This window comes from Leptonotus elevatus, chromosome 10 (genome assembly GCF_054856555.1).
Source record: "Leptonotus elevatus isolate MCC_2025b chromosome 10, RoL_Lele_1.0, whole genome shotgun sequence".
Taxonomy (NCBI): domain Eukaryota; kingdom Metazoa; phylum Chordata; class Actinopteri; order Syngnathiformes; family Syngnathidae; genus Leptonotus; species Leptonotus elevatus.
The window spans coordinates 16,543,123-16,562,187 of NC_141248.1; the positions used below are offsets into that span (position 1 = coordinate 16,543,123).

Sequence of the window (19,065 nt, forward strand, 5' to 3'; positions counted from 1 at the left end):
GTGAGATGGTGGTGAAATGAAGCTGATCATTTTGACTATGAAAATGTAGTGGAATAAAAGAAATCAAAATAAACACAGAGCGAGCAGAGAATTTAATTTAAAAATCCCTTTTATTTGATTTTCATTTGTTTATTCGTTATGATGCAGGTGTGGCTTTGCCTCCACTGACGTCACTGACACTAGGAATGATTGCTTTAGTTCATCATGCCAGCTGTTATGAATGGAGGAGTAATGTTCATATCATGCCAGGAGGAATAGAGATGATTGAAGGACGTCATCGCTGTCGTAAAGCAGCAAATGAAGCCGCGCGGCAATCCCGCACATATATTTATTGCCTCTGCTGTGCTCAGCTCACAGCCACTGTCAGTTGTTTATCATGAGCTCCTATGGTTATTATTGGCATGATATTGCTGCCTAAGCAGCCAACTAGAAATCAAATGTGAAGAATGAAATATTTTAACCGCTGAGCTGCCAAGACCGTTTGTTAATCAGTCTGGGCAGCTTATATTTGCTGCGTCAGTTTTGTTTTATGGGCTGGACGGTGAGCTTGTGGTTAGCATTAGCAGGTCTGCACAACTAAAGGTCAAAATTATTCAATTTGTTCATGTTTCTCATCAACTGAAATATTTTTTTTAATCGCTTTCAGCTTCAGCTAGTTGACATAAAAATAAAAATAAAAATAAATTGATTATTTTTCCCGTACAATCCGGCTAAAGCCTAATAAAACAATTAACCAGTGCCGGTCATGCTCCTTGTACTGTTTCCATGGCAACTTGGGGCTGAGGACGATTATGAGACGATTGTAATAATTGAACAGGCTGAATTCAATCATATTCAGACCCTATAGTGAGGATGAGCAATTTAGAAGATGGATGGCTGGATGAAAATCTTCTACTTTACAAGTTTAAAGCAAGTTATGTCATTTTATAATTGGATCTACAGCTTTTTTAGAGGGGGACGGGCATTTTACTTTTTTTTTTTGTTATAAGAACAAATCTGATATTTTTTTTAATTATTAGATGGAAACGTTTTTCTTGTCACCATAAAAAAAAAAAAACTGTTTGTGACCGTTAAAACTGTTTGCAAACATCTGCAACCTTTTGCAACCTTGCCTGGGAATTTTGTTGTAAAAGAAAAACTGTTTGTGACGGTTAAAACTGTTTGCAAACATCTGCAACTTTTTGCAACCTTGCCTGGGAATTTTGTTGTAAAAGAAAAACTGTTTGTGACGGTTAAAACTGTTTGCAAACATCTGCAACCTTTTGCAACCATGCCTGGGAATTTTGTTGTTAAAGAAAAACTGTTTGTGACGGTTAAAACTGTTTGCAAACATCTGCAACCTTTTGCAACCATGCCTGGGAATTTTGCTGTAAAAAAAAACAACTGTTTGTGACCTTTAAAACTGTTTGCAAACATCTGCAACCTTTTGCAAACTTGCCTGGGAATTTTGTTGTAAAAGAAAAACTGTTTGTGACGGTTAAAACTGTTTGCGAACGTCTGCAACCTTTTGCAACCTTGCCTGGGAATTTTGTTGTAAAAGAAAAACTGTTTGTGACGGTTAAAACTGTTTGCAAACATCTGCAACCTTTTGCAACCTTGCCTGGGAATGTTGCTGTACAGCAACACAACCTGGACCAAATTTTTCAAATCTATCAGAATAATCAGTTATGTGGACCGTTGGTGTTTGTGTGCAGGACGACGCCCAGCAGCTCTTCGCTCTGTCCGCCGCCGCCGAGGAGCAGGGCGTCCTACCCGACGACCTGGCCAACGTGATCCTGCGGCTGTGGGCCGACGGCGGCATACAGAGCTGCTTTTCCCGCTCGCGGGAATACCAGCTGAACGACTCGGCGGCATAGTGAGTGGGAATCGTTTCCAGTCGGGGAAATAACGCCGTTCACTAGCGATACCGTCTCATTTCTCAAGTCTGCCCTAACGCACAACAAACTCTATTCCACTTCTATAAATGTAAATGCAACTTATTGAGAAGATCTTTTCAAAAGCGCTCTTTGTCCTCATCTCACACTGTATTGGAAGTGGAAGGGTATTGTTGTGCTTGCACTGTTGTGCGCTTATTGATTGAATGTTTTGCGTCACATGCGGCTGATACTATTTCTGCAGATTTTGCGATGGATCTGATGGCGCCTCTTTTATATGCTCTGTCTGTACTGGAAAACCTACTCTGACCTCCCCGGAGAGCCATCGAGACTGGCAAGATATCATCTGTTACCTGATTATTTCGCCTTCCCTGCGGTTTCATTCTTTAATATTGCAAGCAGATGAGTGCGATCATCTTGCCGGATCGCGAAAAAAAAAGAGACGGCCCTCGCGATGATGAATCACTGAATACTTTCCTTTATTATTTAAAGTGTACGTATTTTGCTACAGCTGATCAGATGAGATGATGTTTTTGGTGAGACAACGTTTAGAACGGCTCACTGGTTTCACTGACGCAAACCAAGATGCTAATAGTTGTGGAATTCAATTAAAAAAATCAATAGAAATGAATTTTAGTTGACAAATTGACTCAAAGCTGTTATCTCCTTGCCAGGAATTTGGACAGTGAGAATATTTCAGTTTCATCTGGAGTAAAGTGATTTTTTTTTAAAAACATATATATATATTTTGTATTTACGTTCAAATCCAAGGCCTGCTCATAATCCAACTTTCTGAGCGAAACAACGGCTGACTGGGTTAGACGAGCTCGCAGCTGGCCGTGAGGATGTTGCTAATGATGTAATGCTGCTGTAAGTGAGGTGGGCTGTAAACACAGATGCGCTTTCGTTCGCTCACTGACTGACAGCCTGCTGGAAAAAAATTCCAAGATTAGAAGGCCCTTTAATGACTCGTAATGAGACTCGGGCAAAACCAGAAAAAGACTCAACAGGAATGAATTAAATACGTTTGTTTTTTTTTATCTATCATGTCCTTGATAAATGTGTACATTGAGGCGCATGTATTTTTGTTGTCCACTTGCCATCCTCACCTTCCACACCATATTATCTGTGACTTTGAGTGTGTGTGGCTTGAAAAGGTGGGTGACGTGGGAGGCGGTGAATAAGAGTGTAGAATTGGCTGTTTTGAGTTCAGGTTAGCTGCTGGTAGTAAACCGGCTAACTGTTACCTTGTCTGTTGAGTCTGGTGAGTGATGTGGGAGTCGGCGAATTAGCGTGTAGAATTGGCTGTTTTGAGTACAGGTTAGCTGCTGGTAGTAAACCGACTAACTGTTAGCTTGTCTGTTGAGTCTGGTGAATTGTCTGGTGAGTGATGTGGGAGTCGGCGAATTAGCGTGTAGAATTGGCTGTTTTGAGTTCAGGTTAGCTACTCGCAGTTAACTAGGCTAATTGTTAGCTTGGTTTCATGTTGAGTCCCTGAGCCTTTTACATGGTAGCTATGTAATGATTACAAATGTGCTAATTATCTGTTTTTTTTTGTTATCGTTTGTGCCATAATGCACCAGCGGCTATTCTTGACCCGATCCTTGAAAATCAGTTGGTTTGCTTGTTTGAAAATGGTCCTTTGAGAATTTCAACGTGGCAAGCGCTAGAAAACAAACTCGCCGCATCTATTGCCATCAAGTCACATGACCACGCCCTCCTCTTTGCGCTGTAATTGCCATCCATCCATTTCCTATACTGCTTATCGTGTGTGAACTAAGCCATTGTTTCTGGCTAAGGATTTCTAATGCGATGCTGTGTAGTAGAGGCAAGCGAAATCAGCAGTACAGATTACATATACAGTAGCCGAGTCCTGAATCAATGATGCAGGAGGTTTAGCTGCATTACGTTTTCAGGCAAATCAATTTTACGTCCTTCGATTCGAATTTCAACATCCATGAGCCATTTATACACACACACACCCCCACACACACCCACACACACACACGCACCCCCCCCCCCCCCCCCCCACACACACACACACTCCCAATTGAAGTTTTTGCAACGAGAGAGAATTTCCTTCATTAAGAGCTGCCGACCTTCAAAAAACAACACTGCCATTTTCTGGAAAGAGTGAAAAATTGCAGCGTTGGGACTGTTTTATGCTGTGCTGACTGAACATTTGCTCTTCGTTTGAGCAGGTGGCATCTCCCCTGAGAAGCGCATCAGGCTTTGTTAGGCTTGTGTTTGGCCTCATCCATCATCTGATTCAGGCTCTCCTGTTCAAAAGAATCCTCCACTGACTTAACAAATACCACCTCAAATGTTGCCAATGTAATGTAATGTAACGAGTCATGCATCTGCCAATGATAGTAGAGACGATTGTCTAACCCAAATTTACTGGACTTGGCGTATGTGTCAAACAAGGAAGTAAGAGGAAATACTTGACTCATTGAGCCATTTTCAACAGTAAAAAGTTTATATTTTGTCCAGAATTAATTTGTTGCCTTCTTTATTTTTAATATACAATTAATACCTTTAAAAACTAATTCTGCCACCTACTGTCGACTGAAGGAAGTAGATAACGACCAATAATAGCTCGCCTGTTTTCTGGGTTTGGTCAGCAAACTGAGCCATGATTAGTCGTTACCTACTTCCTCAGCACAGGGGAGGTCATCTTCAGTCGACAGCAAGTGGAAAAAATTGTTTTTAAAGGCATTCATTGTACATTAAAAATAATGGACTTATCAAATTAATTCTGTACAAAATATAAAATTTTTACTGCTGAAAATGGCTCAATGAGTCAAGAATCGCTTTAAAGGAAAATTAACTTCTTTTTTTAAAGGTGCAAATCATGAACAGTCAACGTAATCATTTGACAAGCAAAGAATTTCTTACTTTAAAAATACTATTAGTATTAGTATTAGTTTTGCAATGCTAGAAATTGTTCTCATTTTGCAACTTATTTCTAAAAATATGCTTGGTTTTTGTAACATTACAACTTTTTCAAAAAACATAAGACCATTCTTTTAAAAAAAACAGTTTTTATCACTAATAATAATATTACATTATTCTTATTATAGTGTGACATTTTCTCCCTAAAAATCTTAATTCTGGGAAAAAAGAACTTAATTTTCCAAATGTTTAATTTTCCTTTTTTTGTGTAAAATTGTACTTTAATAAAAGTACTCAATTCAGATGTTACAATGTTCCCTCTTAAATAAATAAATAAATAAATTTGAAAAACAAAATCAGTAAAAAAAAAAAATAATAATTAGAATGTGACACTGATATTATGTTAAAAAAATTATATTACAAAAATCATAAAATATATATATTTAAAAAAAAAAACAAGTATTGAATTACGTGTCAAAAGTAACCTCTTATCTACGTGCCAGATTACGCACCAGTAGACAGAGAGAAAACTTTGCAGTTTCCAATACCGCAAAACTAATTTACTGATAAAAAAAACAACTAAAAACATCAGAAAATTATGCAGTCGTTGTGACAAAATGACAAAAAAAAAAAATCACACCACAGCCAGCAAACAGGTTTTCAGACGAGACCCCTAATATATTTTGGCCTCTTTAAGAGACCGCAACATATAAGACCACAAGCTTTATTTAGCCGAGTCAAAAATAAGTTTAAACAAACCAACAAAAAGCACTGGATACCCTGAGCAAAAGAAAAATAAGTGGGGCCAATGCTGGACAGACCCTTTTCAGTGTCCCACCTAACATAAGAAAAGGCAAAGATCTACTATATGTCAAATAAGTGCATCATTTTGAGTGTTCCCTGTCTTGATGATCTCGCTTCTCACCCTCTTTGTAGTTACCTGAACGATCTGGAGAGGATAGCCAAAGCGGATTACATCCCCACCCAGCAGGATGTGCTGCGAACTCGCGTCAAGACCACTGGCATCGTGGAGACTCACTTCACGTTCAAAGAGCTGCACTTCAAGTAAAAGGGCGCTGATATTCCTGCAGTAAAAACAGAACTCCGCTCCCACCCACTCGCGCTAAAAACACAACACATCGGGCGCTCACCTGCTCTTAAACGAAGCCGTTCGACTCATTGAACAGAAAGTGCTCATTTCAACATTAATAGAACCTTGAAATGCGCAACGTGGCCAAATTAAAACAGCAATTAAAAGCTTAATTATTATGATTACACAGAGAGTAAATAAACGAGTTCCTCACCCCCACACTCCATTTGTCGGTCTATAAAAACTGATTTTTATGCAACGCATAAAACACGACTAGATTTGTTGCCTGAGCACTTGTGTGGGATACTAATGGACTGACGCTGCGTACAGAGGATGTATGGACAGCGGAGGTTTATGTGTTCAAACATTTGATAAATGGGCCTGTGCTAACCCTTATGTAAGTGCATATAGATGAGAACAATGTGCAGTTGCCCCTTTTAAAGAAACTTTAGCGGTCGTTCACAAGGTTTACGCAACAGTGCAATGTCGGAAAATTGGCTTTAGCCCCTTGTGCTAGCTAGCTAGCTCCCTAGCAAGTAATTGAGCACGCGGGCAGGTAGCGAGGGAGCTCGCTAGCTAGCACCTTGGGCTAAAACAAAACTGTGGCAGGGTTTTTACTTTCTGGACCTGGATTTGCCACCTCTGTTTGCTGTATTGTTTTGGACTTGTACTTGAAAACGGTCAAAACCATCTTCTAACCCAAACTAGTAGTGTGGTGGTGAAGAAAAAGAAGAAGAAGAAGCTATTATTAATATTCTCAATAACTGGGTTCGCTGACACATTTCAAAGCTAAATTTCAAGTACATTTAAATTTCAGTTTTAAATGAACCGGTTGGTTAAAAATGACACAAAGTAAAAATATTAGGGGTAAGTGAGATATGATACTGCTTCAACCTAAGCAAAACAACAGCAAAAAGCAGAGAATAGCTTCCAAAAAATATATAAATATGTCAGCCATTGAAATCCACTGGAGAATTTTTTTTTTAACTGAATAAATTCTTCAAAAAAAAAAAAACATTCACTGTGCCTTTTTTTTTTTTCTTTTTTTTTTCTTCTTTTTTTTTTCCTTTCTTTTTTCTTTTAAGAGCTCAGTATTGTTCATTCGGAAATGTCATTATCATTGCTCTTTTTTTTTTTTTTTTTTTAAATATATATATATATATATATATACACATATATACATATATACATACATACATACATACATTTTTTTTTTTTTTGTGTGTGTGGGTGAGTATGTGTGTGTGCGTGCGCGCGTGCGCGCGTGCGTGCGTGCGTGTGTTTGTTAGCTCACCAGAAAACCTATTAGAAAAAAAATCTCATACCGTTCACCTAAATCACTGTGCCTTTTCCATGAAAATGTAGGGGACAGAAACAGAAACATCCAAGGTTTTTGATTTATTTGTGATTTTGTGGGGCGCCAGCTAGTGGTGGGAATACGTATTGCAAGTGGCGGAGGCAATAAAACAGTGAAAAACAGCCTGGTGTGATTTGCTCCTTGATCACCTATCACATGCTTACCTTCTGCCCTCAGTATTTGACCTGAATAATATATGAAGGAATCAATAAACGTTTTTTTTTCTTTCTTTTTTTTATATAGTTCTGTCTTTTCGTCATTGGTAAAAAAGAGGAGAGAAAACTCTCAATCTTTTCTAAAGGGTTTGTAGAGTGTCTGTTACTGATTGCCTAATCAGATGCATTTCCGCCTCCTTCACTTCCAAAAGCAAGCTCATAAAATGTTAATGTCCATCCAGGGAATGAATTTCACCTGAACTTTCTCTCTTTGTGTCTTTTAGTACCACTTGGCTCTGTCTGACTCCACCTTGCACACACATTAACTCACTCGTGTCTCCTCTGCGTCATCTCTCCCTTGCAGGATGTTCGACGTGGGAGGCCAGCGCTCCGAGAGGAAGAAGTGGATCCACTGTTTCGAAGGCGTCACGGCCATTATCTTCTGCGTTGCCCTCAGCGCGTACGACCTGGTGCTGGCCGAGGATGAGGAGATGGTGAGGATGGCGCACCATCCCCGCTGTGGCATGTTCATCTACTCCCATGATGAACGTTACTCACTTGTCATTACAGGGCTTTTAACACGTCTTCTTATGATTGCACAAATCCATTTTGCTAATTGAGTGTGCAAATCCAAAGTGGCTTGAACCATGTGACCCCAATTATTTGAACAGGTTATGAGTTTAATGCTTTGACAAGCCCCAATGCGACTCAGTCCTTGCATTTGAAATATTGAACAACAGCTCCCCCTGGTGGCACATTGCAAAAAACACGATCTTGACTTTACTGCCAATACAGCAGGAACGTTTTACTTAGGAATACTTATTAAAACAAGCTACCATAGATAGCCCAAAAGGTAAAACCATGCGCCAATGAAAAATAAATTCTATTTTGTTAGCTATATTTTTATGCCTACACATCCCTACATGAAAATATATACACTTAAAGTTACCACGCCACAATAAGAGGTGCTAGCCACCAACTAGCTCGCAAGCTAACAGGCTTCCAGGGATCCATTTAGCCGTCGGAAAGGCAGCTGGCTCATAAATTGTGGCATCCAGAGTGTAAGTTTACCTTAGCTAGCTAGCCAACTAGATGCTGTAGTGGTAGAAAGGGGCCTAGTTAAGTACTTACTAGACTAAGTAACTTGCCTGTGCGCTGCACACTGATGTGTTCTTCATTTCTTATATTTTAGGATAGGCGTGACTTATGTGAGAGGCCCAGCATGCCGGGAAAAATGAAATATTGAAAAACAGTTTAATGCTATATCACCACAATTCAGTGCTACCTAGCTAACCCATGTACACTGAGATTTGCACGTTTTGAGAAATTATCTTAAAACATGTTTAATGTATTTAGAAACAAATCTTGGAATTCAATCTACAGAGATTTTATTACGAAGGATAAAATATTTAAACATCTACCTGGGAAGAATAAATATCTTGGCCCACACAGAATATTTTGCCTTGATTCGAGGTATTCATTTTCTGACATGATCAATGGGTGACTTTTCTTTTAGAATCGCATGCACGAAAGCATGAAGCTGTTCGACTCCATTTGCAACAACAAGTGGTTCACCGAGACCTCCATCATCCTCTTTCTCAACAAGAAGGACCTCTTTGAGGAGAAGATCACCCGTAGCCCCCTCGCCATCTGCTTCCCAGAGTACACAGGTACAAGTTGTACTTAGAACTGGTCTCACCCTAGAATCCACATTTTAATATAGTCACAAAAAAAAAAGGAGAAAAAAAGAAAGTCTGTTGTAATTGAGCCAATGAGGACTGGATTGAGTTACTTTTACCCTTAATTGGGTTCATTATTTGGGTTGAAGATTGGATTTGCTGAAGAGCTGACACTTGATGCCATTTTGGACACTTTTGATGCGTACCTCGATTGCAGTAAATTGAATGTAACATTCTTAGAAAATGTGGCTTCAACAGATAAAAAAAAATAATAATCTTCTTCTTCCCAGGGGCCAACAAGTTTGACGAAGCAGCAAGTTACATCCAGACCAAGTTTGAGGACCTGAACAAGAAGAAGGACACCAAGGAGATCTACACCCACTTCACGTGTGCCACCGACACCAAGAACGTGCAGTTCGTCTTCGACGCCGTCACTGACGTCATCATCAAGAACAACCTGAAGGACTGCGGCCTTTTCTGAAGGGTCAGACGTTTTACAGTGCTTTTTAAGCCTTTTAAGTCGTGATAGGAAAACGAAGCTTCATGAAGCACTTCCATATATTGACTCCTCTGGATGGTGCTCTTGGTTAGAAGCTCCAATGGAATTTAATTAAATTGAAGTTTAAACCAAGAGTGCCATCTTGAGGCGTCAAAAAACATTGCGAGTAGCTTTAAAAAGCTTCATTTGTCCGTCACTGCTTTTAAGATATTTTGGGAGGCTAGTTGGTCATTTTACATACATGCAGTGGACTATCTACCGTCAAATTAAGAAGAAGAATTCATTATTTTGGTTTTGAACTTCTTTTCGGATGTTGCGATGTCGTAAATGTTGTGTTGGAGGTGTTGTAACATGTCCGAAAGGATAAATAAATAATTAATAACAATTTTTATTTTACATCATTTACATCATCCATCTGTTTGATTTAAAAATCAGATGTGTGCCTGAAGCAAAAATGTTGCCAGTTTTGTGATGCCCACATATTACTTCAATGTTTTCTTCTTCTTTCAAATTACAGTGATTCTCAGTGCGGTGTGGTTTGCAGGCTTCCCCTAGTGGTAGACAAAAGAATCACTGAATTAAATGCTCAAACTGCATTATGTTGCAGCGGCTTTAACTTTTCTTCTTCTTTTTTATCGAGCACAGTACATTTAACTTTTAGAAATACATTTGAATTGAATCATTATTTATTTACAATTTTTAATTTTCCTGCATTTAAATGCAATGTTAATGTTCAACCTACAAAATGTCACTCTGGCTTAAAAAGATAATTAAATTGACTTTTTTTTTTTTTTTTAGGAATAAAACTTTTATTGAAAACTTATGTTGATGTACTTTGTTTAAAAGAACCACCGCATTAGGTTATAGTCAAGTAATGAATGCGTCAATATAGGTTCTCAATTGTAGTGGAATTTAAAGTGTTGTATATAAATGCTGCAAAAAGTCAAAGTCAGTTCACTTACCTGTACTGTGTTTGTGTTTTGTGGCAGGATGGCAGCGGGCGTGCACACTGCGTGAGAGACTGCAGCAGCCATGTGACGATTACTGCTTTTCATAATGAAAACCGTGTCAGACGTAATTCCTACAAGAGGGGAAACCTTGAAGTGGCTTCAATAATCAATGATTGGCGACCATCTCCTCCTCTGTGTAACGCTGGTCCTGCATACAAAGTTGCCACACCTCGTTTTCCTCTTTATACTCCTCCCTAATGAATGTTTGAAGGCCCTCATTGAATGCGAATAATTTAGCAGCCACTCATGTGGAAAAATGAGTTGGCTTTAATTGAATTGTTGGAACGCATGTAAAATGCACAAAAGGATATCTCTCATCCATCAAGAGCTCGTGGTAATTATGATTTAAGTTACCATTTTTATTCACCAATGACTCTTTTTTTTTAAGATGTTGATTTTGCCCTTGATGTTATTAAAAGACACAATTTTATATCACATCAACTCATGTTAACAACTAACTGTTCAAATGTGGATGGCTGTGTGGGGAGGGAAAAAAAATCATTTTTGTACGCCATTTACAATCAATAATGATCACGGTATTCTCCTGCATGACATTTATTAATTAGCCTGCACCCACTCACACTCGTTACTTGTTTAACACAATCTGTGAGGTTTTGAATAATGTCTGTTGCTAACCTAATGTAGATTGTTGTGTACATTTTGTTTCGCTCCCAGTCTATAATTCTGACTTTATGTTTGTGCCTTGATATGTGTTTACACGTGTATCTTCATATTTGTTGTTCACAGTGTCAATTAGGGCTATTTCTACTCTGTATCCATAGCTTACCATGCATCCAAGCACACAGCCTGAAGGATGATGCAGTACTTGTTTGTTGATATTAAAATACAAATCAAGTCACTTGGTAAATGTAAATAAAAGTTTGGTCCTGTGAGCTGAGTCTTTTTGTCATATTTTTGTTTAGTACATTTTAAAAATCAACAGGTGCTGATCAAAGTTTTTTTTTTTTGGGTGGGGGAGAATTTTTTTGGTTTCAGACCCCCCCCCCCCCCCCCAATATTCACTTGTTGACAATCGTACTTTAATTTATGAACATTTGAAAAAAAAAATTAAAAATGTTTTGTCGCTTGAAACCATTTGACAACAACAAACAAGAATTCGTTCATTCGAGTGCACTGCATGTAAATGTTTAGACCTGTTGGATGATGCTTAATTATTTTCTTGACTTGAATGAGTTCATTTGCATCAGCTTCCAGTCTATAACACAAGGCGCTACCGTTTCTCACCTGTAAATGAGATCAGAATGTGTACCGTGGTCAAATGTCTTGTATGCAATTCGAAACAGCCGGGGGAGCAAATAATGGTGAATGGTTTTCATTGACACGTCGTGAGAAAAGGTGCGTGAAGTGTTTGTATTCAGGCTCAATCAAAAAAATGCTAATACTTTATGCAGTAGGTTATACCCAGACGCAGCCACCAGGTGGCGCCTTCTGCTGTGGGGTGAACTGCAGTTCCTATCCAGCACAGTTGCACGGAGAAACTTTGGTGCTCAACCGCCGCACGTTTGATTTTTCAAACGTCAAGAGTGACCAGTAATTGATGAGGAGAAAAAAATAATAATTAAGTATGAAGAAGAAAAAGTTAAAATGTACATGTATGTTAGCTTCTTTTAATAATAAAATCAGTCATTCTCATTTTAACTTCTATTATTTGTAATAAATATAATTTTTAGAAACTACAATTTTAATCAAATAAATACAAAAGTGACAAATGTATATGGTAAGCAACCGACATATTTATATTTAATATAAGAACTAATTATATATTCAGAAAAATGAAAATAACTACTAACTAGCATATTAAACCTAAATATAGTGTGTGTGGGGGATTACAGGACATTTATTATACATGCTCAGTGAGCTGGATTAAAGAATAAAATGGACCGTAAGTGATTTGATCAATTTACTGATAATTAATACACGTCACATATATCTGAATTTAACTTATAATTTGCAATACATATTTGACATCATATTCCTTACATTCATCCTCGCTTATGACTGCTGAAAAACTCTTCAAATGATAACACATTTTGGGGAGGCGGGGCTTTGTTTGGGGCGCCACGCTATTGGTGGAGAGTTTCGCTGCTCATTGGTTGAGACCAAGCACTTCGGCCTCTACAAAGTGAGCTGTCAGTCGTCATGTTGATCACAAGAGTGAGAACTCAGCAGCCACCGCATCATCACAAGTGAAATCTATGTGGGAGTTAAGCCAAATGCCAAGGTTAGTTCTGCATATTTGATAAATTAATGCATATATTATGGAGAAAACTCTAATGAAATGTAATCAGTTGTTCATCATTGGTTTTGTACTTGTTTTGTAGGACGCATCGAAAGTTTTAACTTCACCGCAGACACTTACAAGCAATGGTAAGTTTATTTCCCACTTTTTCTTGCATGCACCAATAGTATCTTGACTTGACTGTAACATATTAATAGTAAACCATTGTCACCCCCTCATTGGTGGCCACCAGCCCAAGGGAAAACTAACAACTAACTCTTACTGAGAGTCCACAAGTGGACAAATCAATTGTGTGTTGTATGAAGGCAAAGTTTTGACACGGTGGCACAGTGTGTCAATGCCACCCCACTGAGGATAAGTCTGGGGAGGAGTGGGAGATGGAGAACGAGGAGGAGGAGGAGGAGGGGGAGGGGGAGGCGAGGGGTCCCAAATGGTTCAGAACTCACAGCTGTGATAACATCATGTCATATGGAGTCTCCGAAGGCGAAACACTCAAAGGCGTTGAAGACCATTTTTCTTCTATTTATCATCCAGTGCGAGAGATGTACGTTCACAAAGAGAGTCATGTTCACTTTTGATTGACATCGTCAGAGGTATTCATTTTATGTTTATTATGGTGGCTGGCGGCACTGCATCAGACATGGGGCTGTTTCTCATTACTTGCCCTTCTCGTGTCGCTAAATAACCAAAAGAGCTGTCAGTATGATGTCTCCGCCACGACATGTGACAAACCACAATAATAATCACATGGTTATTATCATATTCTTAAATGTATATATGTCTGACTGTGTAAGTCAAAACTTATCATTGTTTTCTTAGCAGAAGCATATTTGCAGACACTCTTGTGCTGGTATTGTAAATGTGCTCTTGGAAAGTGATCATAGAAATATTTTGTATTTTGTATTTTGCTGTCATTGATGTTGATTGGTTCAGTTTGATGCCTGTCCATATTGGAAACGGATCAATGGGCTGCTCACTTTAAATTGGGGGCCGGTTTCTTGGGGTAAAATGGAGGGAATTAATACTGTAACGAGATGAAGCAATTTCTGGATAAAATGCGTGTGAATGCTGAAATGTTGAATGAAAAAATTTAAAAATGTATAATCATAGAATGAGGTGTGATGTTGTTGGAAAATATGGATTTATGTCAAATGGTATTGAATGATTTCGATTATATTATGATATTGGAAAAATGATAGTGAATGGTATATAGGTCCTAAATTATTTCCTAACCCTAACCCAAGCCCGTACCGTAAGAAATGTTCTTGATGAAAAATATTATATGTATTTAGAGTGCTGACAATTGATCCCAAGGTGAATGGAATGAGCTGAACAGTTTGAATTTTGAATGGAAGTGAATTTTTGAATGTCCCATTTGAAATGAATAGGGATTTTTGAGGTGAAAAGTGTTGAATTGTGGGAAAACGGTGAAAGTTAGGACTGAGAAAAACAATAGCCCGTGAAGCGTTAATTTTTGGAACATGCTGAAGGTGGAATGGTTTGAATCGGTCAAGAAATGTAGAAGTAGTTGAAGGACAAATTAATGGGTATTTTTGAGGTGAAAAGTGTTGAATTGTTTGAAAACGGTGAAAATTAGGAATGTGAAAAACAATGGTCCGTGGAGCGTTAATTTTTGGAGCATGTTGAATTGAAATGGTTTGAAGAGAAATGTAGAAGTAGTTGAAGGACAAATTATAATAATAAAATGATATAATAACAAAAATAAAGGTAGAATAACATCACGCAATTGAACTTCCCAAAAAACAAAGCCGGCCCACCGGGTTTCTGCCATGCATGCGAGCGAGCCAGTCCAGCCCTGTGTGTCATTTCTATCGATGATATGATTCACGTGTGATGTTGCGTCATGTGGATTTCCGTTTGACTGACTCTGAACACTTCATCGTGATTCAGAGTGTAAATCCACAATGTTGAATTCACGCAGCAATCCGCAGCAACCAACATCCTGCGTGAGAGGATATGTACGACCCGGCTTCACGTCGTCCCCCCCCCCCCCTTCTAAATTTCCTCTCCTGCCAGAGGAAGCAGGAATAGTTCTCCCCATTTCAAATGTGCATCCTGCTCTCTTGACTTTTTTTTGTGGCTCGCGCCGCTTGACGCGCCGATGGCCGCCCGGAGGTTTGTCGGGAATGTTTTTGCACGCTGGCGGAGACCGGTGATCTCAGCTGCTAACAATCCCGCCGGCTCAGAAACAACACAAGGAAGCGTTCGGGTGTCACCTCGCGATGGGATGTGCTTGGAAGACGGACCCGGTTGTTGTTGTCCGCTTCTCCGTCTTGATTGCGTTTGTCTCCGTTTGCTTCTCCAGCTGTGTGTGGGAGATTCCAGCGACTGCTTCCAGAACGGCGTGCAGAAGGCGATGCGCACCCTGCAGGACCTGAAGCGGCCGGGCAGGCCGAGACCGCTCAGCGAGCCGTGCGACCGCTCCTTCGCCGTGACCCGCCTCTGCAAGCAGAAGATCCAGCAAGAGCGACTCTCGAACCAACGCGTGTCCCAAGCCAGCGAGGCCAGCACCTACGACTCGGCGTGCTGTTTGGCCAACCCGCTGGAGGAAGAAGAAGAAGAACCCAACGAGCGCTTGGCTCAAGGTTCGCCTAACAGTGAGAAGAGTTTGGACGTTGACTCTGGCTACTCAGAGGCCTCCTGGCACGATGAAGGTGTTGTTCTGAGAAGGACAAGAAACGTGCGGGTTTCCTCTTCCGCTTGCCTCCGAACAAACACGGGGCCTTCGGGTCGGATCCGACCCAAATCCACCTCGGACGCTTGCTTAGAGCGCTGGACCTCCTTTGAGGCCAGCGACCCAGAGGACTGGACTACAGCCTTGCTGAGCAGAAGCAGGAACAGACAGCCTCTGGTTCTGGGGGACAACAGCTTTGCGGACCTAATTAAGAACTGGATGGACCTACCAGAGTGTCCAGAACCTGCAGAACTCAAACCAAGCGGCGGCCGGCGTCTCGCCAAGGACATCCTAGTCAACATGAAGCGACGACTGGCCGGAATGTCCAAAAGTGTGGAGATGAGGCAGAAACCGGCAGAGTCCGCTCGAGGGAGCAGGGCTGGTGAGGTGCCCAAACGGTTGTCCTGCCCTGTGGGACTCCAGTCGCTCAAACCTTTCTTCCACCAGTCGCACACGGGCCTGCACGCGCTCGACTCGGACTTCTACCACTTCCCCGCACTCATGAAGACGGGCAGTCGACAGCCCATAATATGCAACGACATCATCGGCTACATCTGACTCTTTAAGATGGATTTTTCTCCTGAGTGCCAACCCGAATGAACCTTCCTTATATTTAACTGCTCTCAGTTTGTAAACCAATGTAAACTGTTTGCTAATCCTTTTTACCCTACACATGCAATAAAACACTTGCAAACCCTTTTAAAAGAAGTAGTTCAGTCTCCAAATCATTGCAAGATATATATATTTTTTTATACCAAACAGATTAAAGTGCTCTTTGCAGTATTTTTCCTTCTGACATAGCACTGATTTGTTTTTCATGATGTTGGCATCACCTTGCTACTTGCAGGGTATGTGAGGATTGCCATAGGCTGTGACGCATAAACCAACTTTATTATCCTCACTAAGGCGTCGGTTGAAATAATTAAAGCTTTACTGGTGGTCAGAAGTTTCTTTTTTAATTCCTGTGGCAAACCTAAAAGCTGGCAAATAACACAAATGTTGCCATCAGTCATACATGTTCACATTACCTCCATAAAAATAGAGGGTGGTTAATTAAACTCAAAATGTAATCACAAATGTAAATCTGTTGCGAGATAAGCACATTTGTTTACCTTGTTGCCACTTTAACCGGATTAAGTATGTTTAACTATGGAATTTGTCGTCTCTGAATTATTTTTACCTCTTCAAACGTCTCAATATGCACTGTCAATTTTCCGTCATATGCAGTTATCCCTTTCTGTGATCCTTCAAAATAAAACTTCCACTCAACAGGAAGTTAGAAAATAAGAGTTCCGGAATTGTCATACATTTGGCAAATAAACCCGTTGTCCTTTACAGTCACTATAACTATGTGTTGTCTTTTGTCTATAAAGAAAAACACTTCCCCTTATAAACAAACCATTCACTTGTGAGGTTAAATGAAAAGTCAGAACCGAAGCCACGCAAGGACACACAAAGACCTCATCGTCCAGCTTCTTCATCCAAGTATAGCTCACATGCGCAAAGAAGGGGGTGGGGTTGCTTCAAACAGCTGTGTCCAGATGGCAGAGTCCTTCCACCAGTTCAAAAGCCGTGCAGTGTACAGTATCTTCTGGGCCGGCTGCCGGCTCTGCCTTCACTCCTTCCACAGCGTCCTCAGCCTGTCCTCAATTAGACCTTGAAAGCGCTCCAGCAGCAGTGGATCACCTAATCCATAGGCAGAGGCCAGCATCTACTTCTTAACCTTCAGACGACTCACATGACCCAAATGCAACTGTTGCCATACAGAATTTAAAGTGTTATTAAAGGTCACTGGGTTCAAATTCTGCTGCAACACAAACAATTAAATTCCTTTCCCCCTATCATTGTGGTAATGAAATATATTTGTTTCAAAAGAAATTCAAGATCAAAATGTATGAATCCAAACAAGCACTGTTTGATCTTATTCAATGCAACAATTTTTGTCTCTCTGTGCCAAGTTTTTACTTTCAGTAACTTGTGAAAAGAGAATTTTTTGGCGGGGAGGGATAAAAGACAAAGCACTGCTTGAGTAACTTTTTATGGCAACAAGATGCAAGAGACACTTTGAAAAATATTTTTTTTTAAATGAGAGAGATACATATCAAATAAACATCAACTATTTATATAAAAATAAAGTTGAAAGAAACTAAACACAAATATACATGAAATATAAAAACTAACATGTTTGATACCACTTTTTTTGCCAGACTGACAATTACGAGAACTCAACTCTTGATACCAAGTACCATTACCACTATTAATTTTGCTTTTTTCAAAACAAAACATTGACAGACAATTTTAAAGAAAGATCTATATATCCCAGTGCAGCATTTTTTTTTAATTAATAGCAATTTTCTCTTCAAATTTTTCATTTCTAATAATAATAATTTTCATCCCTAATAATAAAATATAAATCCCTGTATAAATAAATACCTCTTATCAATTCATAAAATAAAATTAAACTTAAAATAATTATAATAATAAAGGAATGTACTAGGGAAGTGTACAAAAAAAAATCATGTAAAATTTTATGCCACCACAAAATATACAAAATATTATAAATTAGACGATATTTATTTTTTGGAAGATTCATTATTTTTATGTGTCTTACTGTTACGGGTATATACAGCACATATTTTTTGATCAAATTAACAAATAAAAAATAAATAAATAGTTTTTTAAGTTACATTTTGCACTAAAACCTGCTAAGCGGAGCAGATGTCTCGATCATTAAAAGAAAAAAATCATGTAAAGCAAAACAAAAATAAATAAATAAATACAATTGAATAAAAAATAAAGGTTGTAAATTTGACCCATGTAAAAAATCTGAAAACTGACATGTTGAAATCATTTAGTATTACAAACGTGTCAGTCTCACGTGATTTCAGCAAAAAAAAAATCATCAAACATTTAAAACAAATCTCTGCGTTCACTGAAGGTCTTAAATGTGTTCCACGCCATCTGTGCGTATACAGTTCCAGTGTTCCTCCCTGCCCCCCAAAGTCAGGAAGTGAGTGACGAGCCGTGCACAGGATGTGACTGGCTGGTGGAGGGGGGGCATTTGTCGTGTAGGCCTGCTGTGCGAGCGGTCGGCCCTCCGAGCGCAACAACAGCAACTCCCCAGAGACGTTAGGCTTGACGGCACTCAACCCTCACGTGCTGCTGTGCACGTTACGCGCACATTTCCCTTTGAAAACGCAACTCTGAACAATGATTATGACATTTGCGATGGTGAAATCTTAACAAAGTCATTGTTTCTATTCAAACAACCCGGGGCTTCCACGACCTGCAAAAGTTCCCACTAATCTTCGTCTTGAGTCGGTCTACAACAAACACTTGGAAACCTGAGCAGGAGCGTTCTCAATCATCACGGCCCACTGATGCTTGTTAAAGTGTGTGTGTGTCAACAAGCTTGGAGGCGGAAACGCCTCATCTTGCGATTAGATTTGACCCAAACAAGGCTGTTTACTGCTTGTGCCTGCAGTGTCCTTGTTAAAAAAAAAATTAAAAACTCGCCATCCTCCTCCTCCGCCTCTTCATCATCATCATCA

The 19,065-nt window shown here is 39.5% G+C and overlaps 2 protein-coding genes across 3 annotated transcripts in view; both read left to right on the plus strand.

The window, feature by feature from the left end:
* LOC147167369 (guanine nucleotide-binding protein G(i) subunit alpha-2) overlaps positions 1 to 11,452 on the plus strand; it is a 38,357-nt gene extending 26,905 nt beyond the window's left edge. For both annotated transcript variants that reach the window (XM_086087965.1, XM_086087964.1), the window contains exons 5-10: positions 1,695 to 1,855; positions 5,706 to 5,834; positions 7,736 to 7,865; positions 8,888 to 9,041; positions 9,341 to 9,534; positions 10,539 to 11,452. In XM_086087965.1, the coding sequence (XP_085944091.1) occupies positions 1,695 to 1,855; positions 5,706 to 5,834; positions 7,736 to 7,865; positions 8,888 to 9,041; positions 9,341 to 9,531 (765 nt within the window). In that variant the 3' untranslated portion in view covers positions 9,532 to 9,534; positions 10,539 to 11,452. The remainder of the gene's footprint in view (positions 1 to 1,694; positions 1,856 to 5,705; positions 5,835 to 7,735; positions 7,866 to 8,887; positions 9,042 to 9,340; positions 9,535 to 10,538) is intronic.
* Positions 11,453 to 12,715: 1,263 nt separating this feature from the next.
* Positions 12,716 to 16,855, plus strand: LOC147167370 (PAK4-inhibitor inka2-like). The gene is made up of 3 exons (XM_086087167.1): positions 12,716 to 12,801; positions 12,902 to 12,947; positions 15,146 to 16,855. The coding sequence occupies exons 2-3, from the start codon at positions 12,945 to 12,947 to the stop codon at positions 16,070 to 16,072; spliced, it is 930 nt and encodes a 309-aa protein (XP_085943293.1). The 5' UTR covers positions 12,716 to 12,801; positions 12,902 to 12,944; the 3' UTR covers positions 16,073 to 16,855.
* The last annotated feature ends 2,210 nt before the right edge of the window (positions 16,856 to 19,065 follow it).